The following is a 20,047-nucleotide window of genomic DNA, read 5'->3' on the forward strand; positions in this document are numbered from 1 at the left end:
TGACACTACTCGTGCGCAAATGATACATCAATTGGGCTTACTAGGGAGTGTCGGTGGATAATAGATCATCGTCCTTTTGAAGAACCCATTAATCACAAAAGACTGCTACCAAAATCCAAGTGGACTGGCTATCAAAATCCTTCTGTTGGGCCCGCTATTTTTCACACTTCTATGATTATCAAGTCCACCTCCAGAGCGTTCCGTGTATCTTGTTGCTTCGAGTGAGCGAAAATCAGACCACTGACTACCATGCAAAGAGCTATGCTGCATTTTTAATTCAACTCAACAATCCATTATGGAAATTACAGGATTAATACAATACAGAATCTCCCCATCCCCATTCCTGTTCACTTCTCTCCATTTGATACTCCTGTCCTGTCTCGTTTACCTCGCTCAGCCCGAAATGCAACACAAAGTTATCAAAGTCCTATAATCCCATGAGTAAGTAGAGATGAAGTGCCTTCGTTCAGCACAGCCCAGCCAGCTTGCTCCAAATGCATAGTCCGAAAATCCGCAAGAAAGACACACTAACCCACTCCGATACGTATATCATCATCTCATGAATAACGTGAACGCCTTCGTCCCGGCTCCAGATTTATCGGCTCCGGAACAACCAATCTCCTCCCTTCCATTTTCGACTCCATTTCTCTGGTTGGAAGATGCTCAGGCCCATCTTTGGTTCACCAATCACCTCTCCTGTCTTGAGCACCCGTACGATGTCCTGATCCGTGTACAATACAGCCATACCTACCCCAGGCTCTACTCATCACATCTGATGTTGCAGATGTTGATTATTGTTATTTTGCATCGACATGTCGCCTACAATACCATTCTCGAAACTAGGATACGCACCACCAGTCATGTCTGCCCAGTCCCATTCTAAAGTCATTGGCATCTGCCATAGATCTTGTGGTACGAAAGGTTGTTGGAAGTTGTTGATGTTGAGGGGAGAGTTCATTTCGTTGCCATTGGTGTAGCCTTGGATTTCCGCAAATGGTGTCATGCCTTGCCTAGGTGTTGCGTAGTCGCCACTGTTGTAGTCGGGTTGCCAATTCGAGTTCGGGGAGCCATTGTTCGGTACAGGACTAAAGCCGTCTCTGAGAACCATGCCTGGTGAGAAGACTCCGGATACAGCTGGTATTTGGGCATTTGGTGCCATTGGAGTCTGTGATGGTGGCGCTCCCTGCTGCGCACTCGATACTGGAGCGGCTCTGGACTTTCCAGTCTGCTCCTCGTTGTTCTTCCGCTTTCTTCTTGAAGAGCTATCCTTTTCAGCCTTATCGAGAACAACCTTCGCAATTCTCTCAAATTCTGAACAGACTCCCAGCATGCGCTTAACACCACCATTCTCTTCTTCGGTGCCAAGCATAGCCAAAAAGCTGACTACCAGGTTCATCAAGCGAACATCGGAGCGAGCTCGGGGATCTTGAGGATTTTGGAGGATATTTCCGAATAATGTTACAAGAGCAGAAACAGGGAAATAAAGAATCAACCTAGCTGTATTAGCACAATCCATATCAAAAACTCGAACGACTTACCAGACACATGAAAAGTCTCCTTGCGGCACATATTTGATCAGGTGAATAGAAGCTCGGGCAGCAGACACACAGAGTGCGGCGGATGAAAAGACTCGTGGATTCAGGGGTCTCGCATTGAGTCCTTGAATAGCATAGTTTGACAAGCGGCTCGTCCAGTATCCATGATGAACCGACATGCGGTGGATCGTAGTCAAACAGTTGTAGTAAGCGAAGTGGAGAACAACTACGTGTAAGATTAAAGGAGTATGCGACGCCTTGATCTCATGTTCTGGTCGGAAGTCCACAGGGATACTGTCTTTCCACTCCTCCAGGATATGGTCCAACTCTCCAATGGTATTGAGAAGCTCGCCATCCGATTGTTTCGATGCTTTCGTAGAGTACAGTTGCTTGTAGACTTTGCTTTCGATAGTTGCAAACTCGCACATCAAGCGGAACAGGTTGACCTTTCCCTTTCCGTCTGCTAAAGGAATGTTTCCAATGTTGTCCTCTGGGTCCGCGCTCGGTAGTTCAACATTCATGTCGTCGTCATCCTGCGCCGGCGGTCGTCCAGATCTCAAGCAGATATCCTTGTCCAACATGTAACCAATCCAGAAGACTCGTTTCCGCTGTTCAATTTCGATAGGATTCAGATTAAATCCAGAACCACGCTTATGCAGTCCGATACTGTGAGAAGATCGAATGGCGGCTGCGACCAGGAAGAAAGATGGCTGAGGATTTGGTGTTCCTTGCAAGAACAGTGCCATTCCCAACAATGCTTGGACACTGAGCAGATCCGTATTACGCATAGTAAGCTCGGTGACCACTGCAATAGCATTTTTCAGGTAACCCCAAGCCTTCTCGTCCTCGGCCTTTGGTACCAAGTTACTCATTACCCGGAGTCTGTGAGCAAGCGCAAGCGCAACATTCAAACTTGCCCACCATCCTGATCCTTCGTATGGGTCTTGACTGTATTGCCGGTCGACCAGATGCATAAAAGTAGGCTGGTGGAAAAGCGGAAACATGCAGTTGAAGTTCTCAAAGAAATCCTTCAGAAGAGACAAGCATTCGTTCTTCGGTGGTAGTCGTCTGAAGATGCGTCGCTCAAACAGGTCTCCGAAAACTTCTGGTTTCCAATACATCCACTTGTTCTCGTCCACCGATGCTGATGAGATCATCTGCTGGAAAGACGAATCTCCAGTCTTTTCGTTGACCCATGAAATACCCTTGGGTGAAAAGATGGAGAATCCAGATGAAGATCCTATTTGTGTTAGTGAGGAGACTCCATAGTTCAAATCACAACTATCATACCAATATATCTCGTTTCACCACAGTTATTTGTGACAAGCGAACACATCATATCCGACAGAGCTTCAACCTCCTCCTCTGACTTTTCGGAACTGCCACTCTTACGCTTCTCCTTGTCTCCATTTGTCGCTGACTGTTCTGGGGATGCAACCGTACTCCGAGGAGTAGATCCACTTCCTTCATTCTGTGAAGCTTGCGACGGCGAAGTTGGATGCGATCCTGGTGCAGCAGATGCTCTTTGTGATTCCCTTTTGTCTGCAAGTCGTTTCTCGAGCGTCCCCAAGTCCGTTCGTCCATTGTCATCTTCGGTGAGAAGCCCTACATTACTTAGTATACTGTAGACAATACGCCCATCGGCCTTCCAATACAAGACATACCAGATAATCTTAATAAACTTTCCATTCGTCCCAATCTATTCTCAAGTCCTTCGATATACTTCGCACTAAGTCCGTGTTAGTTAAATCCGTCGCATGTTGATGTTCGACATACCCTTTGGGAGGGTTCCTCTTCTTTTCCACCTGTGTGAAAACACATTCCGTCTTGTAATTGATGCAATGAGTACAAGCCGGCATCTTTCCATCGCACTTGATCTTCTTTTTCCTACACATGTCACAGGCCTATATACGTCAGCGCTTCATTCCACAGCCTTCCGGACGGCGTGTCGCAAGTGTCCCTACCCTGGCTATCCTCCTCCTCTTCGCCTCAATACTCTCGTCCATCAACCCTCCGTCGCCGAGGTATGGTTGCGACATATCCGCCATGTTCAAGTTCGTCGGGATTCCATCCTGGTATCCGCTGTACATCTGTGGTGGTGGGTTCATCATTGGTGGCGCTGCCATCTGCTGGGGCATCTGATAACCGTTGTGATCCATCATGGGCGATTGAAGATGCGACATCACCAGTGTCGAGTCAAGGAAAGGGACGATGAAGAAAGAAAGTACAGGAGATGGAAAGACACAAAATGCCGAGAACAGCTCAGGCGGCAGACAGGGTGGTCGAGCAGATTCAGGACTCGAATTTCAGGGGTGGGATGGGCCAAAGTTGCACCGCCGTCTCCGGACTTTTTTGGGATGTGCCCAGGGCGCCTCTTTCGCAGGTATGAGTATCCAACCGCACCTCACTGCGCTGCACTGTACCTGTACCTGTACCTGTACCGTACAGCGGCAGCTCTCATTCGTTTTCGTAAGAGAAGTCTCCCTGTCGATTGCGCAGTCGGAATTTGGTAAACTCCGATGGGATAACCTCCGCTGTGATGCGATGCGCTGCGGTGCGCTGTGAGGTCGATGCTGCCTGTCTTGCGTGGTGTGCGGCCGCTGTTATATGCGGGCCAAGCTGTACTTTGGGTGCCCAATCGGTACCTGTCCAGGTCAGGGTCCAGCGGGGATGGGAGACGACGAAGGCTGGCGTCAGTGAATGAGGGGGAGCGGGTAAGAATGATGATGCCTACTGTCGGCCTCGGTGTGGCTTGGTGCAGACGACTCGACTGGTGAAGGTTTCAAGCGGGAGAAGGGAAAGGGAAGACCAAGTTAAGGAAGGGACGTCAAGTGTAAATAAGATAATGCAGCAGAGACAGTCAAGGCTCAAAAAAGTTTCCTATTTCTCAGCAAGGAGAGTCGGGATGTGGTCGGGGGGAGGGGAAGGGAGGGGAAGGGAAGGGGACCGAGGGGTTACAGAGTTGCAAGTGTGGGCTAGAGCGAGATCGTGCGTCTGCTTTTGCTTCTGCTTTTGCTTCTGCCTCTGCCTCTGCCTTTGCTTTGTGTTTTCACGGTATGGCACCATATCTTGCGCCTTCCAATGTGCTGCTGCTGCTTGCTCCCCCTCCCCGAGTCGGAAAATTCAAGCTCCACACCACCCAAGCAACTCTTGTCAGATAAAGTCTTGCTCCTCGAAGTTCATGGTCTCGACCCTCTCTGGCTGCAGACTGCCACGGCACTGTGTCGATCACTCGTACCAAGACTTTGGAGGAGCCATGAACTAGAACTGGAACTAGACCCGCTGTGGTGTAACGCATCACATCGCTACCTTCGCTTGATTACCGATTGCCAACAGAGTGCAATAATGAATGGACGCGAGACGAGAAGTTGAGGCTATCACCATCACTATCCATCCACAACGTCAATATGGACAGGGTGCTGCGCCTCCCTGGCTCTGTGCCATGCCATGCCATGCCCTGCCATGGGACGTTCTCGAATCACAGAAAATCGTGATACGCAGTAGACATAAAAGAAATCAATCTGTGACACCATAGCTGAATTCTTATTCGTCGCCATCTCCGAGTGCCGGATTCTTGTCAAGGTGTGCCTGGCCAGCGCCTGGGAAGTCGATTTAAGGTTGCTGACATGGTCTGGATGGTGCCGTGATGATGTGATCGATGGATGTTCGAAAGTATCCACCATTCAACTCAGAAGTGTTTCATCTTGTCGCCTCCCTTTTTCATGGGACGAGAACGAGCGTCGGCTGTGTCGAGCTGGATGAGAGTCGATGAAGCTTGAGCCATATTAATATCTTCACCCTCACATTGGACAAATGATTCACACGTGCGATCAACTATCATCTTTTCAAGCCATTGCCTCTCTTGAGTCCTCAAACAGGTTTCTTCCCATATATACACACAAAGACCGTTCATCGGGCAGCCCACCAATAACACCATCTCAATGCACCTCCGACACTCATGAAACGGGTACACAGATGGCGCAAATCAGCGCTCAACATCTGCATAGAAGCATCTCCAAGACACCAATCCAATGCATTCCCTGCCTCCTACTGCTGACGACCCTCATTCGTATTGGCCAAGGTGACAGATTCCGTGCCAGGTGTATCATCTTCCTGCTCAGCCACATTTGGTGATGAACGACTGTTTTGATCTTCCCTTCAGACGGGACGGGGGGCCGCAAGGAAGGGTAAGCTTAATGCGGTGCAAAAGCTTGACTCAGCTATGCAGGGCTCACTGTTTTGGTTGTCGATTAGAGGGAAAAGAAGAGCACGGGAAAGAAAGCTCCTCGGAGAAAGGTAGAAGGGGTAGCTCAGGACAATATATATTGTGACCCATCGACCTGCTGTCAGGACTCAATAGCATCATCATGGTAGTATACATAGTGACACAAACCAATGACAGATAGAGGGCAGGTCCTCCTCTCCCCTTCCCCGCCGATCCATCATCTGAAAGGTCGAGGCCTTTGCAGTCGTCGAACATCTCTCGCGTGTAACCAATGAACTGTTCACTCAACAAATGATATCAGATCCTCAAACGCGCAACAAGAAATCCGATCCGTACATCAGAATAAAACGCCAATCCAATGCAAAACGCAAAGATATCCTGGCTCTTCCAGCCAAGAAAATGGTGCCTTTCCTCACTCCCTCCTCGGCACCAGTCCTAAAATCTACAAAGAAACAGAGGAATTCGTGATCATCCATATCGGGGATCCCTGGACCAGACGACAGGCAGGGAGTCAAAGACATGCTTTGAGACGAGAAGCTTATTTCAAACCTCTTCAGTGAACCGGGAGCGCTGAGACCCATCAAACGAAGGGTGTGACCTCCCAACGACATCAGGTCGACGTGGTGGCGGTGTCAACGAGGCGGGAGGATCTGCAAATGGTCCTTGTTCTGTAACTGGTGTACGGGCCGGACCTTCTCTCATGATTGGTACACCACTATCTCGTGGCATCGACAAGCCTACAGGAGGCGAGGATGGACCGCCAGGACCGCCATAGAAGCCTTGAGAGTCTCGGTAGAAAGATGACCCACTCAAGGTGTTCGATTCCATGATGCCACCACCATAGCCATCCCCACCAGTCTGCAGTACTGACGGCAACTTCCTTCCAGAAACTCGGTAGAAGCCTCGCTCGCTACCGGCTGTTGATGATATAGTAGTTCGGTCTGCCGTTCTTTGCGAGGATCGTTTATATCCTGTGAGGGTAGCCAAGGCGGCTGGAACAGCGAAACCACCAAATGAAGAACGTTCGGCCATTCCTTCTCCAGACGGTCCAGATGGCGGTGTACTGCGAGTTGTACCTGCAGCTCCCTCTCCCTCCCCACTACCCAAAGCCAACATGGATGAATGACGTCTCTTCCAGCGAATTAAAATCATTAAAAGGAAGATTAGAATTGCAGCTCCAGCAACACCGCCTACCACTCCCCCAACAACGGTCGATGTTGACGGTGACGAGTCCGAGCCATCACCAGAACCTGCAGTACTGGTCGAGGTATCGCCAGATCCCGTTCCTGTTCCCGATCCTCCACCAGCAATGCCATCGGTTCCAGTTGCCGTCGCTGATGAGGATGAACTTGGCGAGTAAACAGAGGTTGATAAGAGTGACGAGGTGGACGATTCGTCAGAGATAGTGCTCGAGGATAGAAGATTGATGGATACCGAGCTCGAAGGTGAGCCAGAAAGACTTGAGGATGATGATGAAGAGTTAGAGAAACTTGGTGTCAAGCCGCTTATACTTGAGGTTGATATTACTGGTCAATTGGTCAGTAATAGATACCTTTAAATTAAGCTGTCCGCGACTTACTGGAAGATGAATTAGAGGTAGCAAGAATCGAAGAAAAGGTCGTGGGTATCGAGGAAATGGGTGTTGCAGCCGAGGCTGACTCTATGTTCTGAATGGAAAGTAATGACTGTGAGGCAGATGCTGCATTGTTTGCGTTTTGATTTCCGGGTCCAGATCCGGACGTCGATGGCGCTGTAGCGCCTGAGCTGCTCGTCCCTGGACTCGCTGGTGTGGTAGCAGGAGTAGCTTTCTCCGTTGTTGTAGATGGAAAGACGGTGCCGCCTGTTGAGTCGGCGGTGAATGTGTGTAGGCCGATGGTGATGCCATTGGAATCGACTGTGACTTGCTGGATGACCGTAAGAGTTGCGATAACCTCCGTGACTATCTCCCCAACTACACTTGGATCCCCGCGGTGTAAAAGATGGTGTTGGTGTACGTGCTCGCGATGAGCTTTGTCGTGGCTGGCCAGAAGGAGTGATGGCCTGCCAAAATGGTGATGTTCGCCCATTGCAGTCTGCGTGCTGCTATATCGACAGCGCTGTGTGCAGATTCGAAAGCCGCGGATTGACGCGATAATTGAGCAATGCGTCAACTCATTGCCGTCATGCCAGATGCTGTCGATGTGCGTGTACGGACAGACAGACAGACAGACAGACAGACAGACAGACAGGCAAAGGCTCTTGTCGTCGACGTTTGTGAGGAAGCCGTCTGACCGTGTGAGGGGACGGGGACGGGGACGGTAAATGGGACGATACGACGTCCTTCGACTTTAGCCCCGTCCCCGTAAAATGGAGAACTGCAAAACTGAGAGCAGGTATCATCTCGCTTAAGAGCTTTGGCGAATAGAAGCCCTGAATTGAGCGGGCTACTCTTCTTTCGACCTATGTATATCCGTGTCTGCATTATTAGCCTGGCTCGCCTGGCCCTGATGCCTGCAGGGGAAGCTAAAACAAAGCGGCTCAACCGGGCGGACGACCAACCAGGTGCGCTCAGGGAGTCAGGGGAGTCAGGCAGGAAATTGCTCCATCGTGTTCCTGGTCCTGGTCAGGACTCAGTAGTAGTCAGTACTACAGTAGTGGTCAATTCGCAAATGTCGGTCTTTCTCTGGCGCACATGGAGAACCAGTCCTCAACAAACGTCCTGCCTGAAGGTCAGCCTGGCCTGGCCTGGCCTGGGAAGAACCATCGTAGAACAACAGCTGAGCATGTAAATTAAGGTAACCAACCCATCTTTACCTTACCTAACCTCCTGACGATTCTGGCCGAATCAATGGATGACTGTTGTCCTCTACCTACTGTAGTGCCAGAGGCGCTGACACTAGAAGCAACACGACCCTGAGGGTCTCCGACTTCCAAAAGCAAAGCAAAGCAAAGCAAAGCTGCTGGCTCCAGGCCGTCATTAGGATCCGGTGGATTCTATTATTACCTCCAGCATTATTGTCCCGTGTCCGGCATGCAAACAGCCCCCCTGGAAGGGTCACAACAACAATCCTTACAATCAAAAAACAACACTACAGCAAAAATTATTTCAGCGCATTCACAGTCGGCGAGAATCCTCATCTCGGTCGCATGCTAATGATGTACTGTATCTCGACTGTGGTATCAGCCACAAACTACGATGGCGTTGCATCTGGCGTTCTAGAAAAGTGACCAGACGAAGCTTTTGCCTGCCGAATCTGAGAAGGTCTGAGCGCTCTTGGCCTAGCGGGCCTTGAGAATCAATACGCCCTCAACGCCTCCACGCCTTCAATCCAATAATACAACACTACAAAAGCCTGATTGTCCCGAAGTAGAATCTGTGTATGGATTTCTGCGCCAGAACCAGACAGTTATGAATTTCTAACCAGGGATGAAGGCCTTTGACACTAGGAACGCTTCTGGTCCGGTCTGTATAAACATCGGCATGCAGAAAGTTCATCCGAAGTACAGCTATTCTTCAGTTTGGCGTGATTCTTCGGTAAATAACGCCGACTCACCGACTTTTACTATAGACCCCACTAAAAGATAATAACCTAGAATTATAACCTCTATAACTCTATTAAATCTCTATCGATTTGCCTCTAAATTAGGTTATTTTAAAGCTCTTAAACTCCCCTCTCTATTTCCACTTGATATTCTCAAATATACCTCTAAAGAAAGCTCGAAATAGTTAAGGGAAACCTTCTAAAAAGAAGGCTCCACGCACTTCACTTCCCCTACCGCCGGTAGTACTTAAAATAACTCTTAAACTTAGTACAAGTCAAGCTAGTAGTTCTTCTATCAGTTCTACTATTAGTACTTCAGCTTCTACACCTAATTTAAGTATAGGAGTAGTTATACTAGCCGTAAGATTAGCAGAGCCTCTATCACTACCCCTCCCTCTACCTTCTAAGCTTTTATCGATTCCGTAAGCTCTCCCCCTACTAGAACCTCTTATTATACGGTCTCCTATATCTCCGTAGATTGAAATATAAGCTATAAACTTTAAGATTCGGTAGTACCTTAATAGTAAGCGAATAGGCAGTGTAATAAAGAAGGTAACAAATAAGCTAGGTGTTAGAGTTACTTATAAATCTATTAAGAAAGCTATAGAGATATTAGCAGATACTACGATTAAGTTAAGGGGTATTTCTCTACTATAGAGAGATTATATTTACTAGTATAGCATCTATAGAAACGTTTAAAACCTTACGGAATATAATATCGTTAATAAGGCCGATTTTAACTACTTTATCGAACGAGCTCGAATTATAAGGAAATTAAAGTAAGGAAAGCTTTAAATATGCTTTAGTATCATATAAATACCTTAGAATATAGTTCGACTACCTTGGAAAGACCCTCTTACTCTAAAGGCTCTAGTTATTACTATTCCGAAGCGTATATATTAAGAGGAGGAAAGCTTGATAGTAAAGAAGCTACGTACTATAACAACTTATCTTTTAAAGGAAGTTGAAAAGAATTAGGAGGCTAAAAAGGGAACTATATATAAGATTATAACCGCTATTCAGGTATAATAGGCTTATAAAGTCAGTTCCTATTATTATACTATAAAGTTTTACTTTATTAATAATAGTAAATACTACTACCTTTCCCTAGACGATTTAAGGCATTAGAGACGTGATATTAAAGATAAATTAACTATAATTAATAAACCTTTTATTCTCTATTAAGTTAACCTTTCAAAAGAGCTTATAGCTTATTCAGAGCCTTAGTTATTAAAGGCGTAAGGGAAAAAGAAGCACCGGAAGACGTACTATAATAAATCGTTATCTCCGGAATAATATTAATCAGCTTAACACCTCTCGCAGACACTATATTAGCCTCTAAATACCTTCTTATATTAATATCCGCTGATACTGCCCCCTCTAATATAGTCTCTATACGCTAGTAACCCTCTAAGTAGCTATTCGCTAGCCCCTTACCCTTAGCTAAATATAGCTCCTCCGGCACACGAATATACAGCTCTAGAGCCTTAATTACTACGTATTCGACCGTAGGAACAAGTTGAAAGTAACTTTATATTAATAGTAGATCTACAGGAGTCGAGTATATTCTGTAATAGTAGTTCAGAGGTAAAGGAGGTATTATTTACTTTAAAATCGTTCTTTTATTAAGTTATACCTCTAATTACAACTTTAGTAGCCTCTTACTTCGATTTTACTATTAGAACTTTCGTGGAATAAGAATATAATATTAATATAGTTAAAGATATATCGATTTTAGAGGTAATAGAGCTTAGAATAAAAGGTAGTATTTTAAAGACGATTTAGAAGCAATTAAAGCTATTTAAGAAGTAGTATAATTAATAGGCTCTTATTTAGGAAAATAACAAACTTAACGAAAGCGAAGATAAGAGTAACGATAGAGAATACAAGGAGTAAGTTTTAGTAGTATTTATAGCTATAGTTTCTATGTAGTTTCTGTTTAATTAACCCTTATTCTATATTAACTTCGTTACCTTCTTTAATTAGTACGCCTTAATAGCCTAAATAGCGAAAGTAGCCTCTAGCTCTACGTTCAGCGTTAGCTCCTACTCTAACTAACCTTATAGCTATTATTAAAAAGCCTTCAAATTCCTCCTAGATATACTTACTTTAGCGCTAATATCTCCTAATCTATGATTTTAGGTCTACGAAGCTCTTTTCGATAGGGTTGAAAAAGGGGTAATATAAAGGGAGATATTTAAGTTAAAGACCGAAGGCTATATAAAGAGCTGATACTTAAGGGTTATTATAGATTAACGTGTTATCTATTATTACTACCTTAATTCTAAGCTCTATATATTTAAGTAAGATACTCTTTTCTAGCTATTTAGTGAAGATTTCAGCTGTAATTAAGCCTTAGTATATTAACAGCTAATAATAACTATAAAGTAAGTATATAGGGAGAATCGACTACCTTATTAATTATTTAAGTACTCTCTGAACCTCTGCAGAAGCTCCCCTAGGAGCCTATCCTCTACGCCTATCTGTTATACGCTTATTATAAGCTAATTCGTTAATAAAGTATAAGTCCCGGGCCTCCTAAAACACTATCTTTCGCCTCTAAGCTACGATTAATTTATTATTCCTTTAACTCGTAGAGACCTTAAGTACTTTCTTAGTATAATTAAGCCTTTAGAGAGCCTTAGAGACCTAATTAACTAACACGTTAACTTCGTAGGCTTCCTATAGATACGCTACGATTTCGTCCTAATATAAATCTAGCTCCCTCTTAAGTAACGCTTTAATATATTCGCCTATATCGTTAGTAATAACAGGTGAAGGGCCACGGCGATAATATTCCGAAAGTAATATCTAACGATCTAGAGTCTGTTTCCACTTATATATTATCTTATATATTATTCTAAACTCTCTAGTAAGAGCTCGTAGGTTAATATCAGCTTTATAGGACAATATTCAGTCGATATTCAATACTTTCTAAGCTAGTAGGTTCAGAGTTATAACATCAGATAGCTCGTAAGCTCAGGTTCAAATATTCAAGGCAAGAGCTTTAAAATAACCCAATTCCGAAGAAAATCGATAGAGATTTAATAGAGTTATGGAGGTTACAATTCTAAGTCATTATATTTTAGTGGGGTCTACAGCAAAAGTCGGTGAGTCGGCGTTATTTACCGAAGAATCACGCCAAACTGAAGAATAGCTTATACCCTGACAGCGGCGGCTGATGTCCCGCGGAAGGAAACGAAACGAATGCTCAAAATAATGCGACAAATACCGCCCACATCGAATTCAAGTGCCGTAGTGAATGTTAGGAGTACCGGCAAGAGCTACATTTTGAATCTTAAGTACCATTTAAACCTCAGTATAGCAGGGAGCTTCTATTGAATTCAAGACAGTACGTGGAGCAGGTGAATTAAATGGAGCCAAGTTTTCCAAGCGAGCTAACCCCCCTTTACCCAAACCAACCAAATTTTAACTGCGGCTCTCACACTGGAGAGAAGTTACACATGAGGCAACATTTTGGCGTCTCAAACTCTTCCTATATTACTCTATAGGTAGATTCCATTCTCTAAACTATGTTTAAGGCTGTCGTATTATTTGGACTGTCTACTCACACTCTTCCTGCTAACACCTGGTCTACGATCTTGCATTTCGAATCCATCAGCACTCTCAGCCCACCTTCCACTGCGTCCCTCTCCTCTCCAACTCTCTCTCCTCTTCATACCTATTTTAGATCCACCTTCCCCGCGCTCCGCTCTGCCCTCGTCACTATCCCCATCCGCATCCTCTTTTAAACACATCGTTAGCAAGCCCGTATAATTTCAAGCCAAGCAACTGGGGCTTTGAAAGAGCTAGGAGAGATATAACTCACTACCACCAACTAAGACTCCCTCCCCGTCACTTTGTATCCCGCTCTGCAATCCACTTTGCAACCTACTCTGCACCGCCGTCGCCTCGCCGCTGTCATCCCCCTCCTCCTCCCCATAATTCCCCCCAACACTAATCATCGTAAACGGACTCGCCGTCGGCGCATCCAAAAGTCTTAACTCGCTCTCTTCAAACCACCTCGGCAACAACCACGTCCTAACCGGCACAAGCAAAAGGATAAAGATTGGGAACCCAACAGCAGCAATAGTCTGCGTGATCGCAAAGGTAGCGCCAAACCCAATCAGCTGGATTGCAACGAATATCCAAATCGCGCTACGTCTCTGAATTCGCTTGAGGGGGTCTGATGAGGGTGTTAAGGAGGAGTCTTTGAGGAGGAAGAGGATCTTGAGAGTGATGCCATTGCCTTCAAGGGCTTGCACTCCCATGACGAAAAAGAGGCCGGCAAGGACGCCTTGTGGGATGAGGTGGAGGACGATGAGGAGAGGGCCGGTCATGGTACCGAGGGTGAGTAGACCCTGAGCTAGGTTGGAGAAGCGCTGTTCGACGACGTGTGAAATAACCGTCGTGACGTGACCTTTTGAGGAACCTTCTTCGCGGGGGTCGGCGACGACTTTGGTTACGCAGAGGGATTCGGTGTGGAATGGTGCTTGGGGAACTTTGAAGATATCAGCAATGTTGGTGTAGGTCTGGAAATCTGGTGATCTTGTAACATTATTCCAGACCAGATAATAGTCGGGAATTTGAACATACTTAAACCGTTGGGGAAAGGAATTCCCAGAAGCCCAGCAACTCCGGTAGTCAGGCCAAGGAGAAATATATCCCTGGGCTAGGTATTAGTTCTCGACTCTCGGCTGCTGTGGAGTGAACATACCAATGGAATCCGGCTGGTTTCCGAAGGGGAAACTCAGTACCTTGTGCTATTAGAGACGAAACTAAATCTCATTAGCATATTCCTCACGATTGAATAGAAGGTGGATATAATTGTCCGAATGTACTAAGTGGAGTGTTTGCTCATTAGTGACTTACCGTTATGATCAAAATAAAACAATATAGTAAGCAACACTGCGAATGGTATAGCAATGAACACATCCCCAATACTGATGTCCCAAAAATGGATAAACCATCCTCTATCAATCGTAGGAGAGAAAGCCTTGCTAGTCGGTAGCGTCTCAAGCTCAACATCCCTCATCCTACCAATATGTACAAATCCTGTGAAGAACACGACCGTAAGCGGTGTGCCATAATCTTTGATGAATACTCGCACGTAGTGCTGGAAGAGGGGACTTGATCCTATCACGCCACAGAGGTATCCGACAACCAGAACGAGTAGCGATATGACTATCGAGAGATAGAAAGGCTCTGTTGAACCTTGGCGTGTGAGTACCTGGATGCCTTTCTGAAGGTAGATGAAAGCGACGTAGAAGCCGAAAATGTCGCAGGAGAACCTTGTGACGTATTTGAGAGCGTTGCAAGCATTGGTAATGGCGAGAATCCAGTGCATGACTAAAGACCATCTAAACAAAGTATTAGAAAAATCCCTGAGCGTAGAAAACCAAATTCGCTTGTTTCAATGTTGACTTTCGAAAAGGCTGATAGATGCAGCTCGTCTCAAATATCAACAGTAAAATAGAGAGAGGGAGTACAGCATCATGATTTTTGGACACTTACAATCCTATGAGTGCCATGAACGCAAAGTAATTGGTCCCTGTTGGCGTCATTATGTCGTACACGGTGCTGGGTTCATGTCAGTTTGCAGTCGGGACTTGGAAGACGGTAGAAGTACTAATTAAACACAGTAATTGGTCCAGTAACTCCCACAATTACCAGCGGTTGAGCAGCGAACACTGCAAAAACCACTGAACCGAGGACAGAGGCAAGCAGTACTTCATTGACTCCATAGCTCATGTCGGTTTTTGAAAACCTTCAAGTTATTAGCGCCTCATATCCTCGTCTATCCTTGGTAGACAGCGACTTACATATCCAACGAAAATGCCAAAGCCGGTAGAATACTGTGAAGAGCTCAGCAAATAACTCATGCAGGATAGCACAGAGTACCAAAGAATAATTTCGAAGGAACGAAGGACAAGAACGCACTTGGCAAAATACATGTACACCGTTGCCGGGACCACTCGATAATCCCAGGCATCGGTCCAATCACTCCAGTAGTAAGGTAGTCGTCTCCTCACATCATTGACCATGCCTCTAAAAAGTCGCACTTTGTACCATTTCGGCACATGTTTACTCCTGGTAGTGACATTTGTTTGAGCCTGGTGCAAGACATTATCTCTCACAGGCTCGTCCCGGAACGAGGAATGAAAAGGCTTGGGAATGCGTTGATGCCATGGTTTCCGCTGCCCCGGATTGTGATCATCGGGAGAATCATGCTGTAGGGTGTTTGGGAGAGAAAAAGAGTTGTTTCCGTGTTCAGACGCCATTTTCTTCCGAAATCTTGAGTTTTCAAAAGGTGGAAGACATTTGAGAGGTGGACAATCAGGATACCACAGCGGGAAGTGTCTGAGATTATTGATATGAGATTGGAGATGTGGAGAAACCCGCCCTTGAGCCGAAAAGATGGCTTTCTAGCGGTTTGTGGGGTAGATCTGGTAGTTGGGATGCATGACGTTTGAAGAAGACTTTTTGAGTGGATCTTTTGGTGTTGATTGGCCAATCACGGATGCTCCTTCGCCTGGAGAACCCGATCCCATGTATGTACCTTGGCGACGCGAGATGGGACTAAGTGATCAGTTTCAGCCTTCCAGGCATGGAAATCCTGCCATAGAGAGAGGAAAGACTGGTTAATATTCAGCTCGAGGTGGTAGCATAGTTGGATGTAAAGAGGATGAGCTTTTTGCTTTCCAGAGCTCCAATCTATCATCAGCTCTTGGCCCTGAAGCGTCTGCTTCCCAACATAATGGCCAACATTCATGGCTTGGATAAATCTCCATAATTTGAGTTGGGCTTGTTTCGACATAAGTGATAAAACCATCTGACTTTCGAATATGAAGCACGTAAGCAGAAGCATAAATTGAAGCAGGGCTATGGAAGTGTCAATCGATGGAAACCGAGAAAAATTTGTCACATCGTTTGGCCTGCGGAAAACTAGTAATGCTGGTATCGTGATGTAGCCTTCATTCTGTTGGCTTGAAGCCTTATGCTATTATACACATGGCAAGGTAAGTTGTCTACAGCCTTGCTATTATCCTCATTCGAGTTGCTTCACCAATCTTAGCAGATGCGCCTCTGCTTCACCAGATGACTCTTATAGCCTTCTACTTTGCTACTACATTGGGGAATTAGCCCTTGGCGGCCTCAAACTTTGTACAAAATTGAGATGCGCACATCTGTCTCTCCTTCACGACTGTTGATTCTATGCATATGCCTCCTACTCGCTTAAGCAGCATCGCCCTCCGCATCGGCATCAGCATCAGCATCAGCATCAGCGTCATCCCCGTCAGCTTCCTCCTTCCCAAATGGCTGAGTCTTGAAAACTTCTCGCTCAGCAATCATAATCTCATCCGGTTCCTCAATCATTACTTGCAGGTAGTCCGTCTGCCTGTCCGTATCCTCCTTTGGTGCGCCAGGAGTGTACCTATTTCTCTTGCTCTGGATATTCTTATTGCGCTGCGGCCTGATCTTGATCCTTTGCACGATGGGATAATAGTACGCAGCTTTCTGGCGCAAGCCGTCCTTGCCATCACTGACGGCAAGTACGATTTCGTCGTCGAATTTGTTGGCGATAGATCCCAATGCGCTTTCGCTCTCGTATGGACGGATCCGTTTGTAGCTGAAGCAGGGCTGCCCATTGCCAGTTTTTTGCGGGTATAGCGCGTCGCTGTCTTTCTCGGGGTCAAGGGGGTCGAATTTGCGCTTGAAGGATAGAGCGTCGGACGCAGATTCTGCCATGAAGAACTCGTATTCCAATGTCTCGTCAGGAGGAGGATAGTGGTCTGGATCGCGCTCGTAGTTTTCTCTAATGATCTGTCTGGCGCGCTCTTCTTCCTCGGAAGCTTCGGTGGGCTTCAGCAAAGCATGCTCGAGACGAATATCGTAGGTCGAGCTGGGTGGCACAGGATTGGTATTGAATTTGATGGTGCAGTAGCCACCTGCGTCGGGGAAGGAGTCGAGATCGGGGAGGACGGGATACGCTTCCATTACGCGCAGGTTTGTCTTGCCGCTGGGATGTCGTATGTCTCGGATGCTGTTAAGCATGTTGGCTGCAATCGTGAAGCTCTTCTCCGCTTGGCTCTTGATGTATTCAGGTGATTCTTTGTCTGCATTTATTGGAGCCCTCTTGTTCCTGCTTCCCGTCTTGTCGATCAGAGATCTTGATGTGGTTGACTCGAATCGGTTGGGTTTGCTGGCATTGGAGATGTACTCGGTACGTCGTAGGAAGGACACACCAGAGTCAGAGAACTTAGGCTTTCCCAGAGATGCCAGTGGACGGAGTAGAGCGCGATCATGTGCATGGATTGGTGGTGGATGTAACGGTGCTTGTATCGCTGTAGACAGGATTAGCCCATTGCCCTGCATCCAAACCTCTTTGCGCTGGACTTACAACTCTCGTCACCATCAAAAATTCCTGGCATACCAACCAGATCTAACGGCATTCCCAACTCGGCATCTGCCTCGATATTGAGCGGCTGATCACGCGCAAGTCTTGATGCAAAGCCAGGTGTTGTGTATTGACCAGACGCAAGGCCGGTATTTGGGATGTCGAGGAGCTTGGGAGGATTGGGAGGAGGTGGTAGGGCGTTTGAATATCGAATTCTTGCGATATAATCCTGGTGTACCATACGCTGAGAGGAGGAGGACGCCATTGTGCTGCAATTGAAGTTTTGTCCCGGCGTAGCGATATGTGCTTATTGGTTAAGAAATTTCGAGATGATTTGAGTGTTGGAGTCGCGACTGACTAGCGCGGAATCGACAAGGCTGAGAGTCAGCCACTCGAAACTGCTCGTTTGCTTCTTTACGAATTACCTCACAATCATTATTGTCTCAACAAACAGCTACATCTTCTTCACTCACTAACTCCTCATTCTTGTTAGTTGAGCCCAATAGGCCGCGGGCTGGGCAACTTTGAATCTGTTTTATCAATTGTTGAAGACATTCTGTCACAGCATGTCAACAACAAATTTGAACCGCACGTTCAGAGCGCTCTCTTCGCCGTCCGAATCCAGACAGCATGTACATTTTCGAGATTCGAGAAGGAATTCTGCAACTACATTACAGACTTGACGAATTTGTTTGAAAGTCTTCCGTTTCCAACTGCGCGGTCTCAAATTGAGGCTTGAGGTTCACAGTCATTTCCTGGACGCAAGCTAATTGCCCCTGTCTTTTATTTTTCCCAAGTCCTACTCACTTTGTTTTGAGAAATCATTTGCGGCGTACATTACTACCCGCGAGAACTCGAACTTTCCTTGCTCTCCCTTCAGCTTTCCAGAAAAAGTGTCTTGCTATAAGTAAGCCACTTTTTAACATTCAGATGCCATCGTATTACGTTGAGACATGCTACTCTCCCCTTCAAGGAAGAAGAAGTGGACCTAATTATAAATCAGAAGATTGCAACATCACTCAGAAATTCGGCGCCAAAGCCAGCCCAAGAAATTATTGCCTGCTTCACTAGCCAACAACATCAATCCTCGCCAACACCTGGACTTTTTCAGGGTTTCTTCAGTTCAATTGTCTCCCTGTCAATTCAAGAGGGACTTTTGGCTCTTGTAACTAGGTACGCAATGAGATCTGTCTCCCAAAGGAGTGGCTCTTTCAGCATGACAGTCCTGTGTGAGGCGCACAAGATGTTGTAATAACTTGCCTGTTCAATCTCGCAGGAAGTCTACAAACATTATGCACAGCACTTCTGCATTATGAAACGTGTTCCAGACCTAGCCATTTGAACCGAACATCAAAATATCCATCCTATGCATCTACGGCTTTATTCCTTCAAAGAGACATCGTTCGCTTAGTCTAGTAGCTAGCATTAGATAACAGAGTCTCGTCGCTATGATTGTCCGGGTCCCCCTTTGTACAGTGGGCATCAATCATGAGATCGTCCAAACTCTCTATAAAGGACGTCAAACGAGGCAAATGAACCGTGTACCCTCGATTTCAGGGCCAAAAGTAGCCCCATTATTCACCACTTTCTCTTTGGCCACTTAGTGGATGTTCTCGGAAGCTCAGTCTCCGTAGCGGGTATTCCCGAACGCGTCACGTATATATGCATCATACATCCATTTTGTCTACACGCTGTCAAAAGACGGAAGACACACTGACTGCACAGTTCTGTTTAGTTTTTTACTAGAACGCTTTAAATACTCGATTCTGTACAGCTAATCAATTACCAAGTATTCATCTACATTGTTTTGTTGGACAAAATGGTGGCATTGCTATCTTCTCTTTTGAACAGTAGGAAGTGAGGAGTCCAATACCACATCTGGATTTCAAGGTGCCGTGATATGGTGACGGACCGCGGGGGATTTCTTGACATCGCAATAGCATCAGCCCACAGAGCTTCTTCGCATTGATTTTTGGATGCAAATGGTGGCTTAACATTAGTTGTCAAAACCAGGTCCGGATCTGAGCGAGTTCGGATCGAAACCGAGGTCTCGGACGCGATGGTGTCGTGCTCCACCCTGGTTTCCTTTGTTGTCAGGCATTTAATCTAGTGAACGTCTAGCCTTTCTTTGTATTTCGTGGTTGTTGTTTTCTCGGCTTCAATTGTGCAGGCTTGATGATTAGGCTGAGATCCGCAATGTCAACAAACGTCTCGCTTAACGTTCTCCAATGACATATTGTGACTGAAGAGGGGCTCGACTGTTGCGCAAGTTCAGCCTGGAGAATGCCAAATCAATTGACGAGGATGTAAACTAAAGTCACTCTCTGAAACCAAAGGAAGGTTTGCCTCATGTAGTAGAGAGTTATCA

At 46.1% G+C, this 20,047-nt stretch overlaps 4 protein-coding genes across 7 annotated transcripts; all 4 read right to left on the bottom strand.

Moving 5' to 3' along the window:
• Window positions 1-48: 48 nt before the first annotated feature.
• Window positions 49-4,441, bottom strand: ONS95_013249 (uncharacterized protein). 2 transcript variants are annotated; one of them, XM_058506889.1, is made up of 7 exons: window positions 3,500-4,441; window positions 3,312-3,439; window positions 3,200-3,264; window positions 2,826-3,140; window positions 1,539-2,775; window positions 533-1,493; window positions 49-427 (listed from the first exon to the last, which is right to left on the bottom strand). In XM_058506889.1, the coding sequence occupies exons 1-6, from the start codon at window positions 3,716-3,718 to the stop codon at window positions 767-769; spliced, it is 2,691 nt and encodes an 896-aa protein (XP_058357619.1). In that variant the 5' UTR covers window positions 3,719-4,441; the 3' UTR covers window positions 49-427; window positions 533-766. The 2 variants fall into 2 exon arrangements, with proteins under 2 accessions (XP_058357619.1, XP_058357618.1); XM_058506888.1 differs by having other exon boundaries at window positions 49-1,493; window positions 3,312-4,441.
• On the bottom strand, window positions 4,442-9,353 carry ONS95_013250 (uncharacterized protein). Its single transcript, XM_058506890.1, has 3 exons — window positions 8,559-9,353; window positions 7,340-8,458; window positions 4,442-7,286 (listed from the first exon to the last, which is right to left on the bottom strand). The coding sequence occupies exons 2-3, from the start codon at window positions 7,824-7,826 to the stop codon at window positions 6,304-6,306; spliced, it is 1,470 nt and encodes a 489-aa protein (XP_058357620.1). The 5' UTR covers window positions 7,827-8,458; window positions 8,559-9,353; the 3' UTR covers window positions 4,442-6,303.
• A 3,001-nt stretch (window positions 9,354-12,354) lies between these two features.
• On the bottom strand, window positions 12,355-16,007 carry ONS95_013251 (uncharacterized protein). Of its 3 annotated transcripts, XM_058506891.1 has the most exons (9): window positions 15,222-16,007; window positions 15,104-15,136; window positions 14,911-15,048; window positions 14,796-14,861; window positions 14,154-14,641; window positions 13,999-14,059; window positions 13,878-13,948; window positions 13,111-13,782; window positions 12,355-13,026 (listed from the first exon to the last, which is right to left on the bottom strand). In XM_058506891.1, exons 1-9 carry the CDS (start codon window positions 15,560-15,562, stop codon window positions 12,833-12,835), a joined length of 2,064 nt encoding a protein of 687 aa, XP_058357621.1. In that variant the 5' UTR covers window positions 15,563-16,007; the 3' UTR covers window positions 12,355-12,832. The 3 variants fall into 3 exon arrangements, with proteins under 3 accessions (XP_058357621.1, XP_058357622.1, XP_058357623.1); XM_058506892.1 differs by having other exon boundaries at window positions 12,355-13,782; XM_058506893.1 differs by having other exon boundaries at window positions 13,111-13,948.
• Window positions 16,008-16,235: 228 nt separating this feature from the next.
• ONS95_013252 (uncharacterized protein) lies at window positions 16,236-17,981 on the bottom strand. Its single transcript, XM_058506894.1, has 2 exons — window positions 17,683-17,981; window positions 16,236-17,626 (listed from the first exon to the last, which is right to left on the bottom strand). The coding sequence occupies exons 1-2, from the start codon at window positions 17,942-17,944 to the stop codon at window positions 16,518-16,520; spliced, it is 1,371 nt and encodes a 456-aa protein (XP_058357624.1). The 5' UTR covers window positions 17,945-17,981; the 3' UTR covers window positions 16,236-16,517.
• Window positions 17,982-20,047: the final 2,066 nt, after the last annotated feature.

Source organism: Cadophora gregata, assembly GCF_030347475.1.
Source record: "Cadophora gregata isolate MNR1 chromosome Unknown scaffold_7, whole genome shotgun sequence".
In the NCBI taxonomy this organism is placed as follows: Eukaryota; Fungi; Ascomycota; class Leotiomycetes; order Helotiales; family Ploettnerulaceae; genus Cadophora; species Cadophora gregata.